The following is a 23098-nucleotide window of genomic DNA, read 5'->3' as shown; positions in this document are numbered from 1 at the left end:
TGATGTGTATTTTGTACACGACCAAACACAGAATAAAATACCCAGAGGTACTTTATCCTCTCTTGATTAAAGTCTCCGAATGCTGAAGATGTCACGAAAAGGATCAATCGGGATGACTTCAAGGTTCTTTGTTGTAGGATCTCTACGTGTGGATAAGCACCAGTGGTATGATGTGATTTTGCTGGAATCACAAGGGGACTTACACTTGACGACCTAAACATCTGATTTGCTTTGAATATTACCGGAACACAGGATTTCACTAGACTAGATTTTGAAAAAAGAAAAAAAAGATGAGGGCGAGGAAAGGATCTAATTCTGACACTAAGAGTGTAAGAGCAATGAATGACCTTTGATGAAATTCTAACTAAGTCTTGTTTTGACATCCCAGGACCATCTCCACAAGGTTAGTGCGATCTTCAGAGGAAAGCTTAATGATGTTCAAATCATCACTACAGGCATAGACACCATCAGGCTGATGCATGTCAATGAAGAAGCGACAATTGAAGTTAAACTCAAGCTGAATGATTCCAGTTGACTACACAAGGCAAGTCTGCAATCAACAAACTGCTAGTAGTATGGATATACAAATTTCACCATCAATCAAACAAATTTCTTCCACTCATCTAATAACATGAAATCAAAACTGAGAAGTATAAAGACCATGGAAATTGTTGAATCGACCCATAGATTTCACCATTTCTTCAATGAAGTTTTACAAGCCTTTTACAACAACATCTTGGCAACAATCTTTTGCCTTCTCTTTCTATTCTACTCTAATTGCTATACTATTAATTGACTTATTCACTATTCTAACTATTCACCTTCTAACTCCTGACTAACTATTCTTGACTCACTATTCACTAACTATTCTTTACTCGCTATTCACTAACTATTAGCCTTTACAAATGAAGAGCCAGGGCTTATATAGCGCCCACAATACAATTCAATGGCTTAGATCAACTTGAGATCAATGGCCGAGATTTTACAATGAAAACCTTAATTAGGGTTTGTTACAACAAACTTAATTTTGACCAATGAAATAATTGCATTATTTGGACACATGTCTTCTCTGGAATATTCGACCAATAGATAGCCGGGGTAGGTACATCGAAGTTTGTGCCACCTTTAATGAGTCAGGTACATTGAATCTGGACATGCTGAGGTGGACCAACCCGACTGGAGGAATGATGACTAGGATGCCACCTTGTCTAATACTTGGTTGATTCTCGATTTGGTGATGCTTTCCTTCAAATGCTGGACTGGAAGATAGATGGAGAAGGTCGTCCTTAATGAAACTGGATTGGAGGAGATCGTCCTTGTCCTGACTTGATCTTCTTTGATGAGGGTCCGCCAAGTAGTTGATCTTCCAACTCCGGGGGTCGCCATTTGATGCCTACACAAAAGATTAAAGTTAGTCCTTGAGCATCATACCTTAAAGCATAGAAATTAAGACTTTTCAAGGGAAAGATTCAAGATATTAATTTGAAAATGTCATGATAAATCCAGAATTCTTCATTTTTCAATTAATTATGAATGAAATCAAATTCTTAAGACTCAGACCCTTTTTTAAAAAAAAATTGCTATGAAAATCAAAACAAGCCTTGAATAAGAACTTCAAAATGATTCTTCATACCTTCCCTTGAATGCTTAACTATAAAACCTTGGAAAATGAAGAAAGAAGACCGGATTTTGCTGGACAAGGGTTGAATTGTGGTCTTCCTTTGGATGAATTACGCCTCCATTAGCCTTCAAAAGAGCTTCACCTTCTTTAGCCTCCAACACTTAGCAAAAATTCGCCTCCAATCTGCTAGATTTCGCTCCTCCAATCTGCTCCTCAAAATCGCACTTAGAACAATGAATGAATGGTTTGCATTTTGGAACAATACTCCTTCCTTATATAGGGCGCTCACCCTAATTAAGCATAAGGCCGACCTAGGTATTTAGTAATAAAATAGGATAAAATCCCACTTAAAAGGAGGCCGACTTGCTTGTAAAAGCCAATAAATGTGTTTTGAGCGCTCACTTTCATTTAAAATTTGAAAATTAATTTCAAGGCCTCCAAGGTGGATTAATTAATTCAATTATAAAGGCCTCAAATCATGCGATTTTGATCTAACCACCCCAAATGTCTTAATTTTGGCAAATTTGGAGAAAATTTGGGAATATTAGGTTTTGATTGAGACTTAATGATGTTTCCTGATGATTTCACCCTGGACCCTTTGGAAGGGTCAGGAGCGATTTTTCAAATTAGGTCTTGAATACCTCATTCCTTGACTCCAAAATCTCCTGGAAGGTGAGTTCATGTGTGCCTTGACCTACTCAAAGTCTTGCATTTCGAATTTATATCATTTTTCATGAGGGAATTAGGTGAAAATGTGAATTTCGCCCTGGACCCTCTGGAAGGGTTAGGAGCGATTTTTTCATTTTAGGCCAAAATTCACCTTAGCTTGATCATTAAACTCCTCTAAGGCAATCTCTAGGGTTCATTTCCTTCCATCACTGGGTTAGCTCATCAAAACTTTGAAGGAAATATTGCATTTTTGGGAATTTTGCTCTGGACCCTCTGGAAGGGTCAGGAGCGAAATTCTCTCCTGAGCTCAAAATTCTCATCTTTGAAAGTCCAAAACCTTTTCAAGGCATTCCAAATAGTTTCTTTCATTGTAGTCCAGGTTTAGTCTCACTCAAATCTGGAAGAAAAAGGTGAATTTAGGGTTTTTCGCCCTAGACCCTTTGGAAGGGTCAGGAGCGATTTTTCCTCCTTAGGCTTACTCCTTCATCAGCTTTTGTTGAATTTTTCACTCATAGCTAGGCAATGTTCTTCCTCATTCACTCCACCCAAGTTTGGCTTGTTCTTGCAAGGTAAAATAGGGGTTTTTTAGATTTTCGCCCTGGACCCTTTGGAAGGGTCAGGAGCGATTTTCCCTCTCTGACCTAGAATCATCAACTTTTGAAACAAGCAATTACTCATCAATGGTCTTAAAGGTCATTTCCACCTTGGTGTATCCTTGCCTTAGCACAAACTTAAAAGGAATATGTTGATTTTATGATTTTCGCCCTGGACCCTCTGGAAGGGTCAGGAGCGAATTTTGAGTTTTAGGCCTATTCCTTCATGCTTTTTAACTTCAAATCACTTCTAAGGCATAGAACATCATGCCTCTCTCCCATCCAAGTCCTGAAAACCAAAATTTTATCTTGAAATGCAAGGAAAATAGGAGGAATTGGAAATTTTGCTCTGGACCCTTTGGAAGGGTCAGGAGTGAATTTCCTTCTTGGCTTCAAAATTTGCATCCTTAGCAATCCAATTCAACTTCAAGGCAATTCAAACATCTTGTCAAACCCATGTCTAAGCTTGGTCTAGTCCAATCTTTGGAAGAAAAGATAGGTTTTAGGATTTTCGCCCTGGACCCTCTGGAAGGGTCAGGAGCGAAAATTAGGTTTTAAGCAAAATCCTTCATTCTTTTAAGTTGAAACTTCTTCAGGAGGCAAATGGGAGTTGTCCTTGTTTCATTCATGCCCAAAACTTGACCTTTTTCATTGCAAGATGAGAGCTATTCAAAATTTTGCTTTGGACCCTCTGGAAGGGTTAGGAGCGAAATTGCCTTCCTTGTCCAAAATTCTTCATTTTGCATACTTCCAAATCTTCAAATGTATCAAATGATGTCCAATCTTCATTCCAAGAGACCCTGCACATAAAAAGTTAGCCAAAATTAGTGAAAAATAAGCTCAAATAAAATTTTCGCTCTGGACCCTCTGGAAGGGTCAGGAGCAAAATCTTCATTCCAGGCCAGATTGCTCAGTCTTCAAGTTTGAAACTATCTCACAAGGCAAAGTTAGACCATTTTCCAAGTTAGGAACAAGGTTTCAAGCTCAAACAAGGTGGCAAATGAAATTTATGATGAATTTCGCTCTGGACCCTTTGGAAGGTTCAGGAGCGAAAATCACTTTTTAAGCAAAATCTTGATCTTTGAAATCATCCAACTCCCTCTCAAGGCAAGAACATTCAAAAATACCTCCACACGTGCCTTGGAAACTAGGAACTTGGTCTTGATAAGTGATAAATTGAGGTGTATAAGGATTTTCGCTCTGGACCCTTTGGAAGGGTTAGGAGCGAAATTCCTAATCTTGGCCAAAATCCTGACTTCATTTTCACATTTTTCCATCCAAACAAGTGTTTTGCCCTCAAAGATGCCTGGGAACGAGTTGGTTCTAAGTTTGGGTCAAACTAAAATGTCTTATGGAGAATTTCGCTCTGGACCCTTTGGAAGGGTCAGGAGTGAAATTTGACATTTTAGACTCTCCGTCAGGATCATTTTATGGAATTATACTTTAAGTTATATTCCATATATACTTTCAGGATGTTTGAGAGTGGTTTCAGACCTCCAGGAGTTATATTGCAAAATCTAGTTTTTGGAGGATTCTTCAGTTTTCCAGACTTAGTCAAATTTCAAGATCAGGACATTCCAGACTTAGCCAAATTTCAGGAACAGGGCATTCCAGACTTAGCCAAATTTCAGGATCAGGACATTCCAGACTTAGTCAAATTTCAGGGCATTTGAAGATCAGGATTACATTTCAGACTTCATCACTCACCAACTCGACCTAACTCAGACCTTCAAGGATGATACCCACTCACAAAGCAAGACACAATTAGCAACAAGCGCAAAACCAGGCCCTAAAGAAGATTCTCAAAGAAACCCTAACCTGGAGCACCTGCTGACTCCCCTGGCTCAAGCAAAGCCTACCATCCTATTGATCCCCTGGCGACACTCAAAATGCAAAGGCTAATAGACAAACCCTAAACACCTAGAAAGCAAACCCCAGAAAGCAAAAAAAAGTAGGGGTCCCCATTTGCAATGGGGCGATGTGTGAATACGTCACAACAGGTCCAAAGTAATTACAAGCATAACGATAACAATAAAAGAAAGAGTTATTCGACTTGGTTAAGTGTGGTTGTCTAATATTGAAAGATTGCTTGAAACCATTACTTCGGATTTTTGTAGAAGAAATCTTTGAGCTATCACGATTAAGAGTCTGTTGTTCTTCTTTTGAAGACTTAGAGCATTGACCCTCTTCAAGGCCAATTCCACCTTTATCTGAGAACTGTTTTTGAGAAGCTAATATATCATCCAATGATAGTGAACTTTTCTGATTTATCTTTTCTTCGTTTAGCAGCGTTGATGATTTGCCTAACTTTTGAGAGAGACAAATTCAGCTTCCAATCTATCACAGTTTTCTTCTTTCACCTTAATCTGATTTTTCAGATCTTCTTGAAATTTCTTTGCTTCTTCAATCTAGATTTTCAGGTCATCTATGAGTTTCTCAGCATCATCAAGAGCTTGTGATTTTCTAGTTTTTTCTTCACTTTCTTCTTTGAGCAGCAGCTTCAAATTCAGATTTTTCTTCTTAAGACTTTTAATCTGACTTAGAGCACTTAACAATTCTTGTTCAAAATCCAGTTCTCCATCTTCTTCATCAAAATCATCTTCAACTTCTTGATTTCCAGCATGAGTTTCTTCTAGAGCCATAAACAAAATTTCATCACTTAAGGATTCATCTTCACTAGTATCTGATGAACAATTTTCTTCCTTCGAATGTAGACTCTTTTTAGATTTATGAGCCTTCTTCTCTTTTCCTTTGTATTTCTTATTGTGATATTTTGGCCTCTTTTCAAAACTGCTGTCCTCACTTTTCTTATACGGACATTTGGCAGCAAAATGTCCAGCCTTTCCATAGTTGAAACATTTTAGAGGCATCTTCTTCTTTTGTTTGCTGAAATCCTTTTTCAACCTTTTCATGAACAAAGCTTCTTTTGAGTCTAAATCATGATCCGAATTGTCACTTGAAGCTTGCTCCTTTTGTTTGCCTTTCTTTGAAGCTTTGAAGGCGGTTCCCCTTTTAGAGGATTTTGTGTTTGTCATCATTTCATATGTAGTTAATATACCGTGAAGCTTGTTAATGGACATCTTATCAAGATCAACCATCTCTTCTATTGCTGAAATCTTTGCATCAAATCTTAAAGGTAAAGACCTTAAGATTTTTTGAATAACCAAACTACCTTCATCCATCTCAAGAAGGCCCTTAAGAGAATTCACTACTTCATCTACCCTTAGAAAATAGGTTGCAACATTTTCTTCTTCTTTCATTTTCAGACTTTCAAATTGCATCTTGTGAGTCTGAAGCTTGGCTTTCTTCACCTTTTCATCTCCTTCATAGGCATTCTTGAGTTTGCCCCACATGGCTTGAGCAGTATCACAATGCATGACTTTAACAAATTTAGAGTCTGACAATCCACACAGTATTGCATTTATGGCCTTGGCGTTTTTTTCAAAAGCTCTCTTTTCATTAGCAGTGGATGGAGGATTTTGAGGAGCTGTATAGCCTGTCACCACACTGTTCCAGATTTTGAGACATCAAGTATGCTCGCTTTTTGACACACCAAAAAGCATAGTTAGAGCCATCAAATGGAGGAGCACTATTCGTTGCAAGACCTTCAAGAGCATTCATCTTAGTGTGCTAATAGGATCAACCCTCAAGCTTTTAAGCTTTAACAGGAGACACTGGCTCTGATACCAAATGAGAAACACACATGAAATACTGAGAGGGTGGGGTGAATCAATATTTCACAAATTTAAAACTTTAAAATCAATATGTAGTCAAAACAGATTCAGAGAACAACCAGCAAGATGAGAACACAAGTGTTTCTCATGGAAAACCCTTTCGGGTAAAAAACCACGGCATCAAAGGATTCTATTCACTTCAAAATAATGGGCTACAACCCAGATTACATAAGTGAGCTACAACTCATTGAGAGCATCCACTCTCCAAGAGCACCAATGCACAGCTCAGGCACTAATCTCTGTAAGAGCACCAACTCTGAATTGATGTGGCACCAATCTCTATAAGAGCACCAACTCTGAATTGACGAGGCACCAACCTCAAAGAGAGCTCCAACCCTTATCCTTTTGTAACACTGTCTCTGCACCCCTTAGTCAATTTAGGCATATGTTTTGTCTTTGGTTTTTGACTCTTCCAGCAAGCCTCCAGCTATCCAACCAAAAAAAAGCTTCTAACTTTTATTTCTTTCAAAACAAAGGCTATGAGCAAACTGCTAAGCACTCCTTGATCATATTCTTCAAATTCTTCTACAGCAAAATTTTTAACTGCCCAACTTATTAATGCATTCCTATATATATATTTGCGAAAGCTCTTTTCTTCAAAACACAACACACACCACTCTAATTTACACGCAAAAACAGATACGACACACAAACATTTCCATTCATTACAGAAGGCAGAATCATCCATGACCTACACTAAGTTATATGAGTTTTTTGAATCTTATTAATTCATCCAGCTTCAATAAAGTGTATCGCCTTTCATAGACACTCCACCATTTTTCAAATTAATGCCAAGCATGAAGATTTAAAAAAAAAAGACTGTTATATGTGATAAACTCTTTTTTTTCGACTCACTGGCACTACAATATTTTTTCCATCGAGCTCCTCACGCACTGGTAATATTCAACACCTCCAATTCTATCAGTTCACGGCAATCCCAACATGCTCTTCAACTACGATTTATAATACTCCTTAACTGTCATGGCACATGTTCATCTTGTTTTATTTCCAAAGAACAATATCGCATCAAAAAAAACTTCCACACTGATCATAATGCCCCTGTTAACATTCAAACTACCCAGATTATGCTAGAACGTAAGTTTTGATTACCCACGATGTCTATATTTTACACACTCAAACAATAATAAATTCACACTCCATCTTAAATTGATTTTCTGATTTCAAATTTGGGCACTCACGATACCTCTTAAAAAAAGGACAGCTCTAGAATATCAAAAGTAAGCCGCCCACGACCTCCTGTATTCCTAAAAAAACGTTTCTGACCATCGCATCAATGCTGACCACAAAGGCAGAGTCAATTTTCATCAAACATAGGTGTCCAGGCATACTAATAATGATTAAAATTTGTAACGTATGGACAGAGCACCAAAACAAAAGATAATCCAACGGCACCTCAAAGTTAATTTACTTAACAATATTCAAGACCCATCTTCAATAACTCCGCTGCCTCCATAAAGAAAATTTCAAGACCCATCTTCAATAACTCTGCCGCCTCCATAAAGAAAATATTCCACAAGGAGAAGTGAAAGCTGACCAAACAAACTCCATATCAATCTTGATTGATGATGTGGCCAAAAGGTATGACTAAGCTGCTGACCACAACAAGTAGGCATAGAAGGAGCAGATGCAGACACACACAGTGCTTAACCAAACAACCAAGTAGCTCCAGCAAGCATACAAGCACCTTAAGAAGGCAAACAAGTAGCTCAAAACAAAAAGCCAACAATTCAAATAGGCCATAATGAATAATCAGCAACTGGACAAGCTCAAATAACCTTTGACATCAATGAGAAAAATTACAAAACAAGGAACTTTTATTTGCATGGTTAAATGATATAACAGTTGCAACAGCAGTGACTTATCATATTCTATGTTTATTGTTATCAAGTTGATTGGCAAATCATACTCGAAAAAAAATTCAGGGTTCATATTTACAATAACCTAGGTGGTAAATTTAGAAGTCAAGACTAAGGCCTTCATTGCTTTACAAGGCCAGGTTTTCAGGCTTGGGAACTGGGGACTGAAGAACAAAATCCTTGCCACCAAGGAAATGCAGTGTATGCCCGATCTTCTTATCAAGAAGAAGAAGTAATCGAGTCAGATAATAAGCATGTGATAGAGTCAGAATTCAAGAAATGAATTTTTGTCTTGACCTTGCTATAAAGGAGAAATGATAATTTGGTCAGACAATAAGCAAGTGATGAAAAGTTAGAATTCAGGTTGAGGACCTTAAAAAACCTTTTCTTACAAGCATTGATAGCTGCTGAAAAGATTCAGGTACTCAAGCATAGGAATAGGGTACTGAAGAAGACTTTGCTTGCTACCAAGAAATGAGAATTTTGTGTGTGACATGGAATGCTAATTTAATTTGATAGACTTAGCATATGGAGAGACTTGCCAAGTGCATAGTTTGTGTTTGGCATCCTTTCAGCAGAGTGCATGGCAGACAACATATGTCAAGTAATTGTACCTTGAAGAATATTACTACAATACCATTCATCACATTTCCATTGGTTTGACTCCTTTTATGGTATTGTATGGATATGATGTGTTAATCCTCATAGGTTTGGTGTTCACTGTTGGATATTTGTGTCATTAATGCCAAGCATATTCTAAGTTTAATTGAGCTGCTTGCTTGCCAGCTTGAGCTCCTTGCCTGTCTAGTTGAGCTAGTTGCCTACTAGCTTGAGGTGCTTGTATGTTTTCTTGTTCTGCCTGTGTATGTGCATCAGCTGGTTGTGTGTCAACTTGTACAAGGTGCTTGCTTCTTTTTTTTTGTCAGCTGCCTACTGTTCACTGTTTCTGCAGCTGAGTTAGCTTCTTATGCCACATCACTATGCTTTGGTGGGACCTGTCTCCTTGTCTCCTTTGCATTTTTATTTTTAATAAATAGATAGCAATTTTGTTATGTGCTGATGGTTAGTGGCGTGGTGGTGTCTTCTTCAGACTTTGGCAGAATTTTGTTAATATTTCTGAATTTCTGGAAGTCAAATCGTTTTCTTATTGTTTTCTCTGAGGCCATGACTTGTTTTAAGAACTGAACATTTTTCTATTATAAGGAGGTGCGTTTTGTGGTTGGACGAGGAATTTATGGCAGTTACAAACATTGTGGAAGGAAGACGTTACTTCTGTAGGGCTTAATTGTTCGATTGATTTTTTTTTAAATATTGTGGAGCTTTTTAAGTTTCTATGCAGCCAGGTCGTGGAGTCTTGGTATGGAATTTTGTCAAAGGACGCAAGTTTTTTAAAAAAAATTGTGGATAACTCTCTGCGGCTTCTTCCATATTTGTGCTGGTGATTTTTGACTAGAGATTTGATGAATAGAGGAAGTTGTGTGAATTCTTTATGCCGTTTTTTTTTTCAAGACTCTTTGTATTGGAGCAAGGGTGTGGCAGAAGTTTTTTTGAAACAAAAGGGAAAAAGGATTGAGGCACGATGTTAGGAGAAGGGGGTCAATTTTTAAACTCTTAAGTGAGCTGCTTTGACTATGTATGGTGTTTTCATTGACCTTGCTGGTGGACTCTAAAATTGGAAAAGAGCTGCGTCTTTGAGCATTAAAAGGTGACATTAAAAATAATATCGTGGGCTGAAGATGTGTGTTGTATTTTCCTTCTGAGTGATGGCAGAGACGTGGATGTCATAACACATCTTTTGACATCGATTTGATTCAATTTTTGTGTGGTTAGAATTTTTGTGTTGTTGAATTGGTTTAGACAAGTTCTTTGTTGTACATGAGTTACGTTTTGGAGCTAGTGTCGGCTTCTATCCTAGAGATCTAGTTTTGTTGTTTGGCCTTAGATTTGTACTTAAGGATAAAAAGAAGGGAATCGTTGTTTTGATGTGGATGAACTTTTGCTGGAAGTGTGGTGTCTCTGTTTCGAATCTTTCTGGGCAGTAATTTCTTATTTTTTAGAAATATATGATCTGTTGTATGTCTGTTGAAAGCGATCTCATTTAAAAGAAGTTTCTGAGTGTCTTTAAGAGGCTAGCTGGATATTTTCAGTGAAGAACCTTTATCATTACCTAAATAGACTGTTTTGGGATATGATGTCTACCTTATCCTGAGTTTTTTATGCAAAAGAAGTGTTATCAGTTGGTGTGGGAAGTTCTATCTTAGTGCAGATTGTATATAAGTTGGTGCTTATTGTTGGAGCTGGGTTGGTGCCTACAGTGAGTTGGTGCTCACTTTCTGTGTATTTCTGAGTTGGAGCTCTATTAATAGAAGGAATTTGATCTGCTGTGGTTTTTTACCTGAAAGGGTTTTCCACGTGAAATCTTGTGTTCTTGTATCTATGGTCTTTCTATTTATCTTTTGGTATATTTTGAAAGTTGTGTAAACTTTTGAAACACCGATTCACCCCCCTCCCCCCTCCCCTCAGTGTTTTCTGCGTGTTTCTCAATTGGCATCAAAGATGGTACCTTCTAGTTAGGCTTAAAAGCTTGAAGGTTGATTCTATTGGATTTTGAAAATGAATGCTCTAGAAGGATTAGCAACGAATAGAGCTCCTCTATTCGATGGATCAAACTATGCCTTTTGGTGTGTCAGAATGCAAGGTTACTTGATGTCATTGAGTTTTGATGTTTGGAATTCTGTTTCAACTAGCTATACTACTCAAAATCCTCCGTCTACTGCTGATGAAAAGCCTTTGAAAGCAATGCAAAGGCTATGAATGCTATCTTGTGTGGACTGTCAGAATTTGAGTTCGTGAAAGTCATGCACTATGACAATGCTCAAGCTATGTGGGATAAGCTTAAAAATGCTTATGAAGGAGATGAAAAGGTCAAGAAAGCCATGCTTTAGATTCACAGTATGCAATTTGAAAGTCTGAAAATGAAAGAAGATGAGAGTGTAGCGGCATACTTTCTTAGAGTTGATGAAGTGGTGAACTCTTTAAAGGGTCTTGGTGAAAAGGTTGATGATAGCTTGGTTATACAGAAATTCTTAAGGTCTTTACCTTTAAGATTTGATGCTAAGATCTCAGCCATAGAGGAGATGATTGATCTTGATTAAATGTCCATTGACAAACTTCATGGTATATTAACAACATATGAGATGAGGACAAACATTGAATCATAAAAAAGAGAGACTGCTTTCAAAGCCTCAAAGAAGGGCAAACAAAAGGAAGCTGCCTCAAGTGATAGTTCAGAGGATGAAGCTGATTCAGGAGAAACTATGTTCACTAGAAGATCAAAGAAGGACTTTAGTAAAAACAAGAGGAAGACCTCTCTTAGGTGTTTTAACTATAGCAAATCTAGACATTTTGCAACAAAGTGTCCATACGAAGACGATGACAGCAACAATGAAAGGAAGCCAAAGTTTAATAAGAAGAAGTTTAGAGGAAAAGACAAGAAGACTTGGAAATCTAAGAAGAGCTTATATTCAAAGAAGGAAAGTGAATCGTCCGATGAAATTGATGAAGAATCTCTTAGTGATGAGATCTTGTTCATGGCCATGGAAGAAATTCATACAGAAAAACAGGATGTTGAAAGTGATCTTGGAGAAGTTGATTTAGAGCAAGAATTGATAAGCGCTCTTCATGAGATCAAAATTCTTAAGAAGAAAAATCTAGGTTTGAAGGTGCAACTCAAAGAAGAAAGTGAAGAAAAATCTGCAAAATCACAAGCTCTTGAAGATGCAGAAAAACAAATTAAAGATATGAAATTTCAGATTGATGAGGCTAAAAAAATTGAAGAGGAACTGAAAAATCAGATTAAAGTCGAGGCTGAAAGTTGTGAAAAACTTGAAGCTGAGATAGCTTCTCTCAGGAAGATAGAAAAATCAACCACACTATTGAATCATGAAGAGATAAATCAGAAAGGTTCATTTTCGTTGGACAACCTGTTAGCCTCTCAAAAATAGTCCTCAAACAAAGGTGGTGTTGGTCACGAAGAAGGAGAAAGTTCAAAGGTAAGACAACAAACATCTAATGGTGAAAGCTCAAGGTTTTCATCTTCAAAAACTAGAAATAATGCTTTCAGACAACCTTTCAGTGCTAGGCAAGCATACATAACCAGTTTTAATCATTCATTCTTTTATGGTTATTGTTTTGCTTGTAACTATTATGGACACAAGGCAGCAAGTTGTAGAATGTCTTTTAGAAATAATTTTTGTTTTGCAAATAAGAACTCTTTTGCTCCTCTAAGGGATTACAATAATGTTTGCTACAAGTGTAATATCCTTGGAAATAGTGCAAGATTTTGTAAGAATGACAAGGCAGATTTTTGAAGAAGGATGTTAAGAACAATGCAAAGGAAACCAAAGTATGGAGGAAGAAAGAGAAAGAGGCTGAAACTAAGTCTTTGATTGTGCAAACAACTTTTCTTGCACATAATGAGAGAGATATATGGTATGTGGATAGTGGTTGCTCTAGACACATGACCGGAGATGAGAGTAAGTTCTTAACTCTCAAGAAGTCAAATGGTGGCAAGGTAAGATTTGGTGGAAACTCATCAGCTAGAGTTGTTGGTAAAGGTATACTCATGTTGAGTGATGGTAAGACTAAGGTTGAGAATGTGTTGCTTGTTGAAGGCTTGAAACATGATCTACTAAGTGTGAGTCAGTTGTGTGATCAAGGTCATAATCTAACTTTCACTTCTGGCTGCTGTAAGATTAGTAAGGATGGTACTTATATTGTTGAAGCAACTAGGGCAGCAAATAACTTGTATATTCTTGATGATGCTAAAAATGAAACTTGTTGTTTGAGTATACTTGATCAATCTTGGTTGTGGCACAGAAGGCTTGGTCATATTAACTTTGACAGTCTTGTTTAGATCAGCAATAAGGAAGTGGTGAGAGACTTGCCAAAACTCACCAAACCATCCGACACAGTATGTAAAGATTGTCAATTGGGTAAGCAAACTCGTAGGAGTTTTAAAGCAAAAGAGTACTCAAGCACAATGCCTCTAGAGCTGGTTCATACTGATTTGTGCGGACCAACAAGAACTACAAGCATGCAAGGTGAGAGATACTTTATGTTATTTATTGATGATTACTTGCGTATGACCTGGGTGACCTTTTTTGAAGGAAAAATCAGAAGCCTTGGAGAAGTTCAAAGCATTCAAAGCTTTGGTTGAAAATGAGAAGGGATTGAAAATCAAATGTCTTCAATCAGACAATGGAGGTGAGTTTACCTCTAATGAGTTTGTGAGCTTTTGTGAAAGTATGGCAGTAAGAGACAATTTTTAGCTGCTAGGACACCTCAACAAAATGGGGTGGTTGAGGGAAAGAACAGATCAGTCCAAGAGATGGCTAGAAGCATGATGAATAAATCCAAGGTAAGTGATTGTTTTTGGAAAGAAGCTGTTCATACAGCTGTCTGTATTCAGAATAGGAGTTTTGTAAGGGCAAAGCATACCAAGTCACCATTTGAATTATGGAATGATAGGGCAGCAACTGTTAAGTATTTTAAAATTTTTGGTAACCCATGTTATATGAAGAGAGATGAAGATAATTTAGGCAAATTTGATCCTAGAGCATATGAGGGTATTTTTCTAGGATATTCTTCAAAAAAAGGGCTACAAATGTTTCAATAAGAGATTGCACAAAATAGTTGAAAGCACTAATGTGAAAATTCATGAGATTGCTGATTCTTCTAAGAGATTGCAAAGTTGTGATGATAGCTTGCAGGGTGATGAAGCTGAAAATGTTGGCTAGCCAATTCCTACCAATCTACATGTTGGGACAGCAAGCAACAATGTTGGAAATACACCTACTAATAATCAAAATGAAGGTGCTGACTCACATTCTGAGGATGGAACAACAAAAAATCAGTCAAGTACAGCAGATGCATCAGTTGGTCCTACAACTTCACATAATAGAAACACAACTACAATCAAAACTTCTCTCAAGTCTACAGACCTAGAGCTTCTAGAAGAAAGGTAAACTACTATGAGGATGATGATATTTCATTGTTGTCCATGATTGAACCAAAGACTTTTGAGGAGGCAGCAGAAGATAAATCATGGGTTTCAGCTATGAAAGAAGAGTTAGAACAAATCAATAAGACTCAAGAGTGAAACTTGGGAACTTGTCCCAAGGCCTAAGGACAAGAACGTGATTGGCACAAAGTGGGTTTTCAGAAACAAATTGAATGAGGATGGTCAAGTGGTGAGAAATAAGGCAAGGTTGGTGTGTAAGGGTTACATTTAAGCTGAAGGTACAGATTTTGATGAAACCTTTGCACCATTTGCTAGATTAGAGGCTATTGGAAGGTTCTTAGCTTTTGCCTCTTTTAAAAGTTTTAAAGTTTTTCAAATGGATGTTAAATCTGCCTTTTTGAATGGTGATTTGAATGAAGAGGTATATGTAGAACAACTTGATGGTTTTGTTGTGTCAAAGAATCAGGATTATGTGTGCAAGTTGAAAAAGGCACTTTATGGCCTCAAACAAGCACCTCGTGCTTGGTATGACAGATTGAATAGTTATTTGCTTCAACAGGGGTTCAAAAGAGGTGTTGCGGACAACAACTTATACATCAAAGAGGAAGGTAAACATATGCTGATTGTGGTTGTTTATGTTGATGATTTAATCTTTGGAAGTGATTGTGTGCAGATGTGTGAAGTTTTTGCAAGTAATATGAAGGAGTTTGAAATGTCATTGTTGGGAGAGCTGTCATTTTTCCTTGGGCTAAATTCATCAATCAAAGGAAGGTATCTTTATTTTACAGACTAAGTATATTAGAGAAATAAGAAATTCAAAATGGAAGATTGTACTCATGTTAGCACACCTATGGTAACTGGTTGTAAATCACCAGATGCTAATCAAACTCTTTACAGGTCTATGATAGGTAGCTCGTTATATGTTACATCAACTAGACCTGACATAATGCAGGTTGTAGGTTATGTTGCAAGGTTTCAGGCTGCTCTTAAGGGGACACATGTTAATGCAGTTAAAAGAATATTCAAGTAGCTTAAAGGTACCATGGAGTATGGCCTTTGGTATCCAAGTGGAAATGACTTCTTTCTTACAACATACACAAATGCAGATTGGGGTGGCTCAATTGATGACCGGAAGAGCACAAGTGGAGGTGCCTTCTTTCTTGGTAAGTGTTTGGTTTCATGCCATAGTAAAAAGAAATCTTCTGTTTCACTTTCAACTACTAAAGTGGAATATATAGCAGCAGTCTTCGGTTGTACACAAGTCCTTTGGATGAAACAAACCTTAAAAGATTTGAAGGTAGATTTTCATCATCCCATTTCTATTTTGTGTGATTACACAAGTGCCATCAACATATCTAAGAATCTTGTCCTGCATTCTAGAACTAAGCACATTCCGATGAGGTATCATTTCTTACTTGAACAAGTAAGTGATTAGCAAGGCTTGAATATGTGTCTACTTAGAATCAGCTTGCGGATATTTTTTACGAAGCCCTTGCCTAGAGATACTTTTGAGAGATTAAGGTAGCAGTTAGGAGTGGTTATTTGCACAATTGGATTAGTCATTGATGTCAAATGGGAGGATCTCGGGGGGAGAAGTTATGTTTTCTTGGTTTTAGGAAGTTGCAGTTGGAATTGGAGTTGCCATCAATGACAAAATGGGGGAGATTGTTGGATATTTGTGTCATTGATGTCAAGTTTATTCTAAGTTTAATTGAGCTGCTTGCTTGCCAGCTCAAGCTCCTTGCTTGTCTGGTTGAGCTAGTTGCCTACTATCTTGAGGTGCTTGTATGTTTTCTTGTGATGCTTGTGTATATGCATTAGCTGGTTGTGTGTCAACTTGTACAAGGTGCTTGCTTATTTTTTTTGTCAGTTGCCTACTGTTCACTATTGCTCAAGCTGAGTCAACTTCTTATGCCACATCACTATGCTTTGGTGGGACCCGTCTCCCTGTCTCCTTCGCATTTTTTTTTTATATATAGATAACAATTTTGTTATGTGTCGATGGTTAGTGGCGTGGTGGTGTCTTCTTCAGACTTTGGCAGAATTTTGTTAATATTTCTGAATTTCTGGAAGTCAAATCGTTTTCTTATTGTTTTCTTTGAGGCCACGACTTGTTTTAAGAACTGAACATTTTTCTATTATAAGGAGGTGCGTTTTGTGGTTGGACGAGGAATTTATGGCAGTTACAAACATCATGGAAGGAAGACGTTACTTCTGTAGGGCTTAATTGTTCGATTGAATTTTTTAAAAATATCGTGGCACCTTGTAAGTTTCTATGCAGCCAGGTCGTGGAGTCTTGGTATGGAATTTTGTCAAAGGATGGAAGTTTTTTTTTTAAACTGTGGATAATTATTTGCGTCTTCTTCCATATTTGTGTTGGCGATTTTTGACTGAAGATTTGATGAATAGAGGAAGTTGTGCGAATTCTGTATGCTGTTTTTTTTTTCTAGGACTCTTTGTATCGAAGCAAGGGTGTGGTGGAAGTTTTATTTTAAAAAAAAGAGGATTGAGGCACGATGTTAGGAGAAGGGGTCAATTTTTAAACTCTTACGTGAGCCGCTTTGACTATGTATGGCATTTTCATTGACCTTGCTGGTGGACTCTAAAATTGGAAAAGAGCTGCGTCTTTGAGCATTAAAAGGTGACATTAAAAATAATTTTGTGGGCTGAAGATATGGGTCATATTTTCCTTCTGAGTGATGGTAGAGACGTGGATGTCATAACATCTTTTGACATTGATTTGATTCAATTTTTGTGTGGTCAGAAATTGGAAGTTAAATATATGCGTTATCGATAATTTTTGTGTTGAATCGGTGAAGACAAGTTCTTTGTTGTACATGAGTTACGTGTTGGAGCTGGTGTCGGCTTCTATCCTAGAGATCTGGTTTTGTTGTTTGGCCTTAGATTTGTGCTGAAGGATAAAAAGAAGGGAATTGTTGTTTTGATGTGGATGAACTTTTGCTGGAAGTGTGGTGTCTCTGTTTCGAATCTTTCTGGGCAGTAATTTCTTATTTTTGAGAAATACATGATCTGCTGTATGGCCGTGGAAAGCGATCTCATATAAAAGAAGTTTCCGAGTGTCTTCAAGAGGCTGGCTGGATATTTTCAGTGAACAACCTTTATCGTTACCTAAATAGACTGTTTTGGGATATGATGTCTGCCTTATGCTGAGATTTTTATGCAAAATAAGTGTTAACAGTTGGTGTGGGAAGTTCTATCTTAGTGTAGATTGTATACGAGTTGGTGCTCATTGTTGGAGCTGGGTTGGTGCCCACAGTGAGTTGGTGCTCACTTTTTGTGTATTTTTGAGTTGGAGCTCTATTAATAAAAGGAATTTGATTTGTCGTGGTTTTTTACCCAAAAGGGTTTTCCACGTGAAATCTTGTGTTCTTGTATCTATGGTCTTTCTGTTTATGTTTTGGTATATTTTGAAACACTGATTCACCCCCCCCTCTCAGTGTTTTCTTTGTGTTTCTCATTCACTAATAAGAAGGTGCCAACTAGTGAGTTGGTAGGTATAACTAAGAACTTCGGAGGTCCCTCAAGGATAACCTACAATGGGCTCAAAACCAACTTTTTTATTTTTATGTAGATCAACAACATATTGAGAGGTCATTTGAGGTTGGACTTGGAGACATGATTTTTCTATGTTTGTAGTCTTATAGATAAGATTCCATCAAGTGACACGGGGTTGACAAGCTCAAACCTTGTTTCTATGGACCTTATAGAGTTGTGAGAAGGGTTGGTGAAGTTGCTTATGAGTTGGAATTGCCAATAGACTACAAAGTTCACAATGTTTTCCATGTATCTTGCTCCAGAAAGACACTTGGACAATGCATTACACTAATAGTAGAGTTGTGAAGGGAAGCTCATTTTGGTGCCAGAAGCCACATTGACACTTGGGAGGAGAAGCTGAGCTACAAATAAATCACAGAATACTTGGTTTGTTGGAGGAACCTACTTGTAGAAGCTTTTTCATGGAAGGGAATAGAGATTCTTGAGCACCCAACTTAACATTGCTTTTGGGCTAGCGATTTGGGGAAGGGCAGACTTCTACTGCCTTTTTTTCATTAATTAGCATATGTGGGTCCTACCTTTATTTTCTTGATAAGGATAGAAAATATATTATAAAGAAGCAATGATTTAGTAGCCACAAATAAAATAATAATAATTGATATGGGCATGTAGGTTTCCATAAAAGGTAATAGCTACTACGACAATTGACAACTTTTCCATGACAAATTCTATGACAAGAAATTAATGAGTTGCAAGACAAAGTGGGGCTACTTTTAGTAGAAAATCTCATTAATATTTTAATTGCTATCTTTGAGAGGGAAAATGAGGCCTGGTGGTGCTATGTATTGAGTTCTTTTGAGATATTTGCCAATCTATTTAGTCTTTTCTGTCATAGTTTGAGCCTTAGTATTCAGCAACAGGATTTGAGAATGAAAAGCCTTTGATTTCTTGAGGGCAATATCACACAAAGATTGTATTTGTACATCAAAGTTTTTAATGTATTTCAATACATAGTTTGGTATTTGCAACAAGTTTTGTATTTCTGAAGACTCAACATACTTTGGTAGCATATGTATTGTAATTACAGCAGTAGCATTTTATTTTGGAGGAAGCTTTATTCATATTTGTGTGTTATTCTTTGAAGCCTAAGCATACCTACTTTATTGGGCATTTTTATTATTGGAAATAATATATATAAAAAATTAAAAAAATCACTATTCATTTCACCATAGGCTCTCACCTTGCCTTCATGAGAACTGAGTGATCAGAAAGTGGTGAATAATAATATTTACTCACTGCATACTCTAACCTCACCCTCATGATATCTTGGTGATTAGAAAGTGGTAAATATTTTATTTAAAATTTTATTGAGGATAATACACACCTAAAAACACTCCACATAGGTAGGACACACTTGGATTTTTACCAAGGCTTTGTTGAAGGTTGAAAAATAAAAAAAGGGGGCTGATTGAGGCAGTCTCCCAAACACCCACACCCTTAATTTCCTCCTTCCCCCATTCGCCTGCTCACCCCACCCACCTATCCTACACCCTACCCCTCTATATATGCAAATATTCAGAGATTATAAGAGGAGATTGAAGGCACTTTGAAGGGTGATACAATTTGGAAGAAAAGTAAAATATAGAGATGTATATGCCTCGAAAATTTCAGACTCCCACTCTTTACACAGATACTAGACTTGGAACAATAAAGTGTCCCATAGAAGAGCCTTTGCAAATCTGCTCTACAGGAGCTACTCTATTCAGCTCTAGTGACCTGCTTGGGTGCCTAGGAGGGGCAAAGTGCCCATCTCTAACGCAGGTGTCTATAGTGGGCAAGAGTGCCCATACCCAATACTAGAGTCCATCACAGGTGTCTAGAACAGACATATCATTGGTGGTCCTAGAGCCTTGCATAAGTGCTCATTGGACTACCTGTCCTGTAGAAGCATCTAAGTCCAATTCTAAATTCTGTGTTGATCCTTCAGAGTTGAATATTTCTAGGATTCTTGCGTTCTCTCAGTTTTTTAGTTAGATGCACTCTACAGATATCCCAAGGATGCATTTTCTTATTTCTCTCCTTGTCACTCTCTAGTCTATATTTCACAACTCGTGCATTTAATTTATTTGGATGTATGAATCTGATATTTAGTAGATCTCTATATATTTGTCATAATAGATCAGTTTGTTATCAAATTTCAAGTAGATTGATGCAAAGAAAGATACTGTAATCCAAGATTATAATTTGACTTCATTCGTGTAACATAAAAATAACCTAGGGTTTACAAATTTGTTCTTTCAGGCAGCAGTTTCAGTTAAACCTTAGATCGAAAGAATTGATGCATACCATTCACAGTTTGAGTGAAATTCTTATTAAGACTGTGTATTATACATGTGAACCATGTATGTTTCTTGTACTGTTTGGTGCAAAATATTTAATGTTTCCTTTTTGGGAACTATGCCTCAAATATCTCCTTATGACCACTTTGGTTTGTGGAGATAACATAACGTGTTTTTGAAACTCCTGCTAGAGGTTTTCTAAAACCTATTTTTTTTGTCAATCTATCTAGAATTTCTCCGTTCTAATTTTTATAATGATACCTTATATACTGTAAAATATCCAAGACACTGAAATCAACATACCTCATATACAGTATTTTTTAAATTTTTATAATGATTATTAATCCTCTTCTAATGCATGGAATTTTAAATTATTAATTACTGACATATACTGTAAAATATCCAAGACTTTATACATAATCTTGCATGAAGTACTCTTTCCTTTGGGATATTCTGGTATCGTATGCATTAATATCATGATGATTGTCAATCCCTAGAAGAAACACTAGATTATGTAATAAATTGCTCACAAGGATTAGAAAACTCTGGTAGGGGTTTATACAATGTTTAATAATTCATGCTGGAGTTTATGATGGCAGGGGATTGCAAGGAGACTTGTTAGAGCAGCTCTACAAGAGGCAGCCAAAAAACGTGAAATGCGATATTCTGATCTTAAGAAAATTGAACGAGGCATCAGAAGGCACTTTCACGATGATATAAGTGTCGTCGTCATATTCTTAGACCATGAGTTGATTGGCAAGAATTCAAATACTCCACCATTATCTGTGAAAGGTGGTATTGATGTAGTTGTTCCTTCAGATTTTTCTGTTTTAGACGGACTCGACGTGAATCACAATTTGGTACCCTAAAATCTGTTGGTGAGATATTTTCTTTAGCTTGCCTCTTGTACTTTGCCCTTATTGGTTAGATTTTTAACTTTTTTCTATTCCCTGCCTAACATTCTGTTGTTAATGTGCTGCTTTGATTTGGTGCCGATTTGTGAACCTCGCAGAGTGTTATAATATTTTCTTAAATCCTTTATTGTTATTGACAAGAATGGACTGCTAATCAAGCCGTCTTCTTGTCCAATCCAAACTAATGTTAATGAATTCAATATTAAGTATTTAACATTGAAAACCGGCAAAAGCCAGTACTATTTATTGTTACTTGTACTAGCTCAGCTAACATAGCTATTCTCCTGAGTGTCAGTCATACAAATAATATTGTCAAGGGTGTCCTTTACTTTTTTTGTATTGACAGATGGTAGCATCTTCTATGCCTTTGATGGACGATTGTGTTCTTTTGCAATGCCAATTGAACTCAGAAAGAAGACTCTTGAAAGTAGGAGTCTGTATTTAACAAGTGAAGGATCTGTTGAATCTATTTCATTGTCTTCTTCATATTCCATTGGACATGAGATCAATGTGTGAACTTAAAAAGACTAATCTTTGCAGATTGTGTTTCATATTCCAAGTCCGATGCCTTCGTATTTGTCCAAATTGTATTCTTGAATATCAGTAGAGGCTCTTTAGTTTTGCCAGTTTGATAATTTTGAGATCTGAAATACAATTGGATTAATTGAAAATTTTAACCGAGTATTATGTTTAGACTAGTCGATGAATGTGATTTGTGATACACTAGAATTATGTCTTACATTTAATAACCATAGAATGACAATGATATGAAGTAAAGTTATGATAAAATGATATTAATTAAATTACTACGTTTCAGTGTCTTGTGGACCAAAACTACGGGCTGTTTGGAGGTCATATGATATTAGTTCATTTCATGTATGTATACACATTCTTTTATTCTAGAAAACCAATTTACATCTAAAAGTGAATTTTGTATGTCAAGAAGAGTTGGGAGCAGTCAAAAAAATCTTTAACTCATTTTTTATTTTGTCACACCTTATATGAAGTGTATAAAATAAACGGTTATTATAACTTAATTCCTAGATGTGTCACTAGTAAAAGCTCACATACGTTGACATGCTACTTTAGGGTCGTATCATTGAGTTTGAGCTCTTCTCGTTGCTGCTCATTGATCTTGCCAACTTAAATGACTAGCATCAAATGACGTTTTCAGATTCATGTACTTCCATATAATTTTTGTACTCTGCATGTATTAAAAAATATTGAACTATTTGTCATACCTCCTTGATGGTTAGCTTTTGATTCACACAAATATTATTGAGAGAATCCTAGTTTCCCGTTGGGGGTATGAATTTTCGATTGCTCTTTCACGAGTGTGTTTTTGAGCTTCTTTTGTAGCACTAAGTTTTTGCCCATCTCCTAGGAATAGAATGCAAAACCCTCTATGGAAGATGATATGTGGCCTATTTGTTCATCATCCAAAACAGATGGTTACAAGATTCCATGTTGAATGCTAAAAATGTTAGCAGACAGGAAGGTAGATTGTTCAACATTCATAAACATCTGTTTGTTTGGTCTACAAAGGTACACACCTTACCAATTTAAGATTTTTTCTGTCATGAAAGTTTATCCTTGCTTAAGTGAAACTAGTCTTAAGAAGCGTTATACTTGATTGTGACTCCTTTGACACATGCGGTACCTTTTTTCGTGTATTTGCTGTATCCTCTTTTGGCACTTATTACCTTGGTTTCTTTCAAAACTAGCTTCTTGTCTCTCCTTTCTTCCCATACAAACCACCATTCTATGTTGTGGGATGAAAATAGTTGAAACTAATCTCAAATGGAGCTACTGT

The 23098-nt window shown here is 36.9% G+C and overlaps 1 protein-coding gene across 2 annotated transcripts in view; it reads left to right on the top strand.

The window, feature by feature from the left end:
• The window catches only part of LOC131074675 (probable protein phosphatase 2C 25), a 91270-nt gene extending 69434 nt beyond the window's left edge, over positions 1 to 21836 (top strand). For both annotated transcript variants that reach the window (XM_058011349.2, XM_058011348.2), the window contains exon 4: positions 20971 to 21836. In XM_058011349.2, coding sequence (XP_057867332.2) covers positions 20971 to 21240 — 270 coding nt within the window. In that variant the 3' untranslated portion in view covers positions 21241 to 21836. The remainder of the gene's footprint in view (positions 1 to 20970) is intronic.
• The last annotated feature ends 1262 nt before the right edge of the window (positions 21837 to 23098 follow it).

This window comes from Cryptomeria japonica, chromosome 4 (genome assembly GCF_030272615.1).
Source record: "Cryptomeria japonica chromosome 4, Sugi_1.0, whole genome shotgun sequence".
NCBI classification, from domain to species: domain Eukaryota; kingdom Viridiplantae; phylum Streptophyta; class Pinopsida; order Cupressales; family Cupressaceae; genus Cryptomeria; species Cryptomeria japonica.
The sequence above is the reverse complement of the archived record's forward strand: the minus strand, read 5'-3'. Positions and strand labels throughout refer to the sequence as shown.